Raw genomic sequence first — 7,686 nt, forward strand, 5'->3', positions numbered from 1 at the left:
AGTTTCACTGGAACACGTAAGACTTTCCACGACATCACAGTGATGACCCATGGAAGGTATGTGTAACGTGACATTGCAAGTGTATACTGTAAGTTTTATACTGTTTATAAATATTAATATATCAGTGGGATTTTCAAATTGCACTTGTTTATATTAAGTGGGCTATGTGTAAAACAATGCAATTATTAAAGTCTGAATTTTTAAATAAGAAAAGATAACATAAGATCAACTTTAATGATCTCACACTGGGGGAAAAGAAATCTTCATCTTCATGAACAAGTTTGACATGTTTGATCATTTGTATCATGTACATATGTACATTCATATCTATGCATAACAGCAAATATAATTAACAGAGGAAATTTGACTAATTAACAGTGCTACATGAAGTCATGACAGAGTTACAAGAGTCTGACAGCTGTAGGAATGAAGGACCTGTGGTAGATCTCCTTCTTACATGGTGGGTGTAGCAGTCTGTTGCTGAAGGAGCTGTTTAAGAACGCCACAGTCTCTGTGTTTATGATGGATGTCAACTTCGCTAACATCCTCCAACCCCTCCACTTTTATATAGAGGCCATCCAGGACAGATGACATTCGCAGATACACATACAGTCTACTGTGTATGTGCTGTAAACAAATGAGAAACTTTATTTTAGGTTTGCCCAACCAAAAGACAAAAGTCTTAAATGATCACCAAAGCTTTATTTTTTTTAATCATTACTCATTTGTCCACTAGAGAGCGCTCCTGCTCTCATATTAACCAGCCCATTACCTCACTCAGCCACCATGAAAACTGTGATCACAACCAGAATACATTCCTCCCATTCTTTAAATTGAGACTTCCTGTAAGTGCTTCATGAAATTAGCCGTATCATTGCACGAAAGACAAACAGAAGTGAAATTTATGTCACGTTTATTTTCATTCTCTCAAGTCTGATAAACACACTCAAAAAAGTACAAACACACTTGCTGGACTTTCCAGTAACATTCAACTTAACTCCCAAGAATGTTGCAACATTTCTTACTCAGACACAAATATCCTCTCAGATTCAGTCTTTAAATAGCAATTAGAAATAATACACCACACAATAAATAAATAAGTTACATATTTAAGTTAATGGAAATAGAAATATATAAATATAATAAAAGTGTGTTTATAACCAAATACAGATACAGTTACATATCTATTACCATTTCATTTTCTTCACTTGTCCACTGAGAACTGAGGACTGCCCATAGTGTTTAGACCCATTCCAAGAAGATCATCAGAGTCCACGTTGATTGTTCTCTGATTGTTTGGTTGTTGTTCAGACACACTCTCCCTCGCCAAAGTATTCCTAATTGGTAGGAATCGAGTGAAGGGGACTGTGTGTCGGTCTGGGGAATGTTTTGATGCCAAAGACACAGGAGATCCGTGGTGTGAGGACAGGAAACGGGTGTATCCATCTGCCAGCAGCAGTTCTCTGAAGATGCAGTCAGCCTCTGTGTAGTGGCTCTGAAAGGGACGACAGATGTAAGCTGTCAGTGAAGGACAGGAAGCACAGAGACATTTACATTTACAGTACACTTTTCTTTGCTTACTATACCTGCCCCCACAAACGGCCTGCACTGTCCAAACAGAGAAAGTGTGACGATGCCTGTCCCTTGATGACGATGTGGCCTGGTTTCACTGATTTCAGCTCCAGCACACCTGGAAAGACAGAAACATAAATAGATGTGCCTTCTTAATAAGTCTCTGGCTGTTTTTTGTATTTTAATGGCCTGACATGATTTGTTATATTGTGTCAAAAGCAAAATATTCTTAACTGGGCTAACATATGCTGCTGTCTGGTGCTAACTTATCTGCTTAATACTCACTATAAGCAGTCTGAGCATCATTCCCTGACACTCTCCCATCCAGGGTCATCTGCAGATACATCCCTCTTCTGTGATTATCTGCAAAGGGAAGAAAGAAATAAGAAAACGTCACTATAATGAAGAATTGAAGGTTCACTACTAAAATGAATAGTTTTATAAATACCTGTGTAGAGATGCACCTCTCTGACTTGATTATCGAAGGATAAAAGTGGGTTGGAGTCAGTGAGATAAAATGACAGAGAGAGAGGAAGTGTGATGATGAAGAAAAAAGAAGACAGGCAAGAGAAAAAGGTGTTTGGGAACAGAAACATTTGGAGAGAAGAAAAATTAAGGAAGCTTCGAAAGAAAATAAATAGGGACTAAATAAAATAAATAGCTTAATATTATAAGAAAATAAATAGGAACTATGTAGCTCTGTACAAGCAAGTTATTCTCAATCAAATTCCAAAGAGGAGCAAGTTTTGTGCTCTTTTAAAGGGGATAGGAGAAGGAGGTCCTTCTTCATGAGAGTAAAGTATGAGTCAGACATTTCTACATAATTAAACTGTGATTTAATACTGAGGAAGACCTGTGTTCAAACACTATGTATGGGCTTCTTCCGTCTCGTTTACTGTAAGCGTCTCGTAAGGTCAGGTGGAGTCAAATAAAAGTAAAATAAACATATTCATTTTGCGTTGTTTCCATTATTTAGTGTAGGTTTGTTCTATACACATCTGAATAATAGTACGTATATTGTACTGTATGTACAATATGTAGGCCTACACATAATTTAGACATCTCGTCTTATTTCAACAGTACTTTTGAAATTAAATACGCTCCTTTATTTTATTTAAATGATCATCATCATAAAACCAGTATCTATTACAGATATGTATATTATGTATATTAACAGATCCTACCATGTTATGTAAAATATTTTAGTTTAGTAAGACGCCTCATTTTCATTTGTGATTTGCTGATAGGTATTTGCATTAATTATGCTTTGTCACATGTGGAACAATGAACAACTTACAGTAATTCAGAGTGCTTCTCCATTCAGGAATCCACTTCACAAAAATACACACATTTCACAAGCGCAAGAAGATGTAACACAAACATGTCTTTCTACGTCATCTGCTAAATAAATTATAACAAACAATTACGAATGGAGTGTTTATCTTACTTTGATATGCGTGCGTTTGTGAAAGAGAATGAGGGAAACAGAGAGTGAAACTGATTTACAAGCAGACGACAGTAGTGTTTATGGGACTGCAGCTGTGCAGTCACCAGTGAGGCTACACGTCATGCTTGTAAAGTCACAAATTAAGAAACACGATGAAACACCAAGAAACGTCATTTCCTCTTCAAAGTGCATTACTATCTTATTTCATCAGGTGTCAGTTCATCCAAACTGAGTTTCTCACTCACTCACTTGTCTGTTATAACTGAAAGCTACATTAGGATATCATTAAGGGTTCTATTCTAAAATCAAAGACAGGATGACAGTATCAGGAGCATGTAAACATTTTGAAAAAAATCACAAAACATCTTTATAAACCCTCAAAAAAACTGTCAACAGTCTGAGAAAATATTGTAGCACCATTATTATGTATTGATAATTTATGACAAAATATATATTTGTATTTGATAATAAATCTTGTACAGACATGTTTCCTAATGTTGAAAGTGAAATATATGAAGAAATATAAACAGAATAGCAGTCATAGATGATGAAAAATTGAACAACATTTCTTAAACATGAATGAAAATGGACTTAAGTTTCTAACTCAACCCAGGAGATGTCACTAGAGGCACTGAGGAGTTTGGGGACTGCAGGGACTAGTTTGATTCAAGATACTCTTCTAAATATTCCACACATAGTATCTGTCTGTATAACCCACCAGGTAAAAGGGTGGCTGCCACTACTGTATTTGGTTTTAACAAATGACAGTCATTGGTTTTAACTCTCAAAGGTGTGTGGAGTGCAGTCTGTAAGATTTAGTGGGATCTAGTGGTGAAGTTGCAGATTACAACCATTCATTCAATTCTTTTCTTTTTCCAGACCAAGTGACATATTTTATGGATATTTCACATTATATTAAAGTTATAACAGTACAAAAAAGATAAACTCTATTTTACTAGTTTTATTAACCTTGGCTGGGGCCTTTCTGTGTGGAGTTGCATGTTCTCCCCATGTCTATGTGGGTTCTCTCTGGGTACTCCGGCTTCCTCCCACAGTCATGCACTTAATTGGTTAATTGGTGACTCTAAATTGGTTCTAAGTGTGAATGGGAGTGTGAATGGTTGTTTGTCTCCACCTGCGATAAGATGGCATTTTTTCCAGGGTGTACCCTGCTTCTTGCCCGAAGTCACCCGGCCCCACTGTGACCCTGACGAGGATAAGCAGTTACAGAAAATGAATGGATGTTATCAAATTTGCTTGTTAAAGTGTCTTAGTAAAATGCTGTCAAGTCCTCAACTTTAATAGGAGAGTTGGCTTCATATTACTGTATGATGATTGCCATTTTCATCATTTTTATACTCAACAATTTTTTATTTTTTACTCCTCAGTAAGGTCTGTAATTGAGCTGGGTCCTGGTCTTCCTCCACAATAGTTGAGTTAACTTCACTAAGCTCAACTAGTTGAGGTGAACCAGCTGCTGTCTTCAAACTCCTCATTAAAATCAACCAACTCCAGAATACCAGGGCTCAGGTCTTCCTTTGTTACATCACTGACAGTTGTGAAATGTACACCCTCTCCTGGGAGTACTGGAGATGAGTCGATGTTTCTGACATGGTCTTCCTCTGTGACAGTGGAGCTAACTCTACTGTGCTCAGCTAGTTGTGGTGAACCAGTCGTTGAATCAATGATGGGAGACCTCTCTTCAGAACATGGAGAACCAGATGTTGGAATTTCGTTCTCATCCTCCTTTTCAAAATCCTGTTCTGCTTTTGTCTCCATCTCATGCATCTCTTCCATGTTGCCTTGAGCTTTTTATATACACTTCTATACAAGGGAATGAAACATATTTGTTTTCATGTCTCCTGGATATTAGATTAGATTAGATTATACTTTATTTATCCCACAACGGGGAAATTCACTTGTTACATGTGCATTATAGAAGTACAATAGAGAACAAAAATGAAAATAGAAAAGGCAAAACAACAACAGACCAAAGTACCCTTCAGCCTATACAGTAAATAAGAAACCAATACAAACAACAGACAAGTATACAGATGTGCAAGAATGAGTACTAAAGGTATAAGTGGCATGATATAAGTAATATTGCAGAGGTAAGTGGTATGATATAGATAACATTGCAAAGATAAGTGGCAAGATATAAATAATATTGCAAAGGGGGTGTCATGATTTAAGTAATATTGCACATGGTAAGTCATCAGATGGAGATATAAATACAGATATATTATATACACCCTTGGAATGCTTGCCTGTATAGTAGGTTTCTTTCGTGAGTGTAAGAAGCAGCTGAGGATTTGCCTTGAACGTTATCATGTTCCTCAGCTTCCCAACTGGAGATGGATCGCATTCGAGAAAAATATGATCAACGAAAACATGATCAGGTGTGCAGGAGCACGAGGGCAGAGCAGAGAAACCAGCACAGGAGTTACCCACAAGGCAAGAACCTCCTAAAGTGTAACGAGAACCTCCTAAAGTGTAACGAGAACCTCCTAAAGCGGAACACTATCCCCCAGGCTGCAGTGTACCAGATTGGAGAAGTGGACAGTGTGGAGCCAGCTGCAGGGTAGTGGTGTGTCGTTCATGAACGTATGGTTCAATCTGAACTAATCTTTTATATGACTCGGCAGTAATGAGTAGTCTCAGTGAGTGATTCCTTCATTTTCATGCAGTGCCTTCTCTCGCCACAATTTGTCACGTTTACATCGGCCACAAGAGGGCTACAGCGCAGGAAATTAAAGAAATGACTCAAAAAAAAGGTAACAAGTACAATAATGTAGAAAATATTTAACTATTTACAGTAAACACAAAATCTTTTTCAACTATTTACAATACAACTATTATTTAGGATTAATAACCTTTAGAAAACAAAACACTTTAGAATTCTTATTCATATCTCATATGAGGGCTCAGGTCTTCCTTTGTTACTTTACTGATTACTCTCTCTTGGGAGTATCGGCATTGACAGTCCTATGTGACAGTGAACCAGTTGTTGAATCAATGATGGGAGACCTCTCTTCAGAACACGGAGAACCAGATGTTGGAATTTCGTTTTCGGCCTTTTTTTTCCAAATCCTGTTCTGCTTTATGGACCTCATTCTTTTGTCTCCATCTCATGCATCTCTTCCGTGTTGCCTTGACCTTTTTATACACACGTCTATACAAGCCTCATGAAGCAGGTGTAGCAGCTGTAGATCGGTTGCTTGTGTGGTATGGAAGCACTTTAACCCACACCTATGGAGCAGGTGGACACAGTATGCACACACACATGCAGTGTTTTTTTAAAAGAAATATATACTATTATAAATAAAATGTACACACCAAAACACACCAGTGCCTTTCTTCTTGTTGTTTTGGCTTATCTCCAGTCCTGTGGTGATCACTTCACCCTTGAATGAATAAAAACATTCAGAGTATGTAGTGCTTTTGGAAGACATTATTGCCACTCTGTATAGATGATAAAGGTCCCTGACAAGGATAAACTATACATATACATTCATGGTTCATCCTCTGAAAGATGACCGATAGCTCCATTACAGTGACTTACCTGTGATCTTCTATGATGGGCCAGTGTGAAGGGGAAACTTCAAATAACTCCTTCAGTAGAATTTTACAGGTATGTTTTTTAATTACAGCTTTTACAATCATCATCATTATTGTTATCATATTATATTCAATTATCATCACTACTCTCCAATAATATGAATTTAAATCATAACACAATTTGTTTTTGTTTTTTTAAAATGTACACATACAATTAGCATATCTTAAATGTCCAGAATTTAAAACATATTTCCTTTTTCAACCTAAAATGAAATTACAGTCAGTCTTAAAACTAAGTATGAAATGAACGTACAGTTTAATACACACACATACATACTGTACATACATACATACATACATACATACATACATACATACAATAGCAGTTATCATAAAAAATGATAAAAATAAAATAGACACGTTTTACAAAGTCCTGACCCAAGCTTTCACATCATTAGATGATTGATATCATGACGTTCACTCTAAAATGGTTGATTTTGGCATGCATATTAACACAAATGCTTAACTCTTTTTTTTTTTCTCAGTTTGAACAGGATTTCGTCATAAAGCACTTGGCTAATTGTCTCATTGTCTGTCCTATTCACATTTGTGCATCTCATGTCTGTTATGGCTTAAGAACATACATTTCATTTCCCCTGTGTACACTTAAATTCTCCCTTTGAACTCCCTCTCCCCAAACTCGACTGTATTGTGGTGTTACTAGGCAGAGTATGTTCTATTATCAGTCTAAATCATAGCAAGATCACCTGCGAGGATGTGTGTTGGGGATATTGTTCTCTTGGTCTGAACAGGAATGCAGTTTCCAATTTTAAAAAACCCAAAAATTAATTGTGTCAATATTGCCTTCTCCCACTCAAAAACAGAAGATGTATTCACGATAGGCAATGGTCACTTTCTACAGAATCAAACAGCATCATGCCACAACTATGGATGAGGATGGTGTGAGAGGAAAAGAGAGAGAGAGAGATAGGGAGACATGAGAGAGATAGAGAGAAAGAGAGAGAGAAAGAGAGAGATGGCTAAACAGACATTCATTCATTATTTTATCATCTTTTCAGAAATCATTCACTCAGTGTCTTTGATTCTTC

At 36.8% G+C, this 7,686-nt stretch overlaps 1 protein-coding gene across 2 annotated transcripts; it reads right to left on the reverse strand.

Moving 5' to 3' along the window:
- Positions 1-896: 896 nt before the first annotated feature.
- LOC104920702 (fibroblast growth factor 21) lies at positions 897-7,661 on the reverse strand. 2 transcript variants are annotated; one of them, XM_027289656.1, is made up of 5 exons: positions 6,582-7,661; positions 6,356-6,423; positions 1,858-1,935; positions 1,587-1,690; positions 897-1,495 (listed from the first exon to the last, which is right to left on the reverse strand). In XM_027289656.1, exons 3-5 carry the CDS (start codon positions 1,916-1,918, stop codon positions 1,205-1,207), a joined length of 456 nt encoding a protein of 151 aa, XP_027145457.1. In that variant the 5' UTR covers positions 1,919-1,935; positions 6,356-6,423; positions 6,582-7,661; the 3' UTR covers positions 897-1,204. The 2 variants fall into 2 exon arrangements, with proteins under 2 accessions (XP_027145457.1, XP_010731346.2); XM_010733044.3 differs by lacking the exons at positions 6,356-6,423; positions 6,582-7,661 and adding an exon at positions 2,021-2,683.
- Between the last annotated feature and the right edge of the window lie 25 nt (positions 7,662-7,686).

The sequence above is a fragment of the Larimichthys crocea genome, chromosome XVI (assembly GCF_000972845.2).
Source record: "Larimichthys crocea isolate SSNF chromosome XVI, L_crocea_2.0, whole genome shotgun sequence".
NCBI lineage: Eukaryota > Metazoa > Chordata > Actinopteri > Sciaenidae > Larimichthys > Larimichthys crocea.

Coding starts and splice junctions, on each gene's coding strand:
- LOC104920702 (XM_010733044.3), bottom strand. CDS start 2,168: ATGTTTCTGTTCCCAAACACCTTTTTCTCTTGCCTGTCTTCTTTTTTC. Junction 1,936..2,020: donor AGAGGTGCATCTCTACACAG/GTATTTATAAAA, acceptor TTCCCTTTGCAG/ATAATCACAGAAGAGGGATG. Junction 1,691..1,857: donor TGATGCTCAGACTGCTTATA/GTGAGTATTAAG, acceptor CTGTCTTTCCAG/GTGTGCTGGAGCTGAAATCA.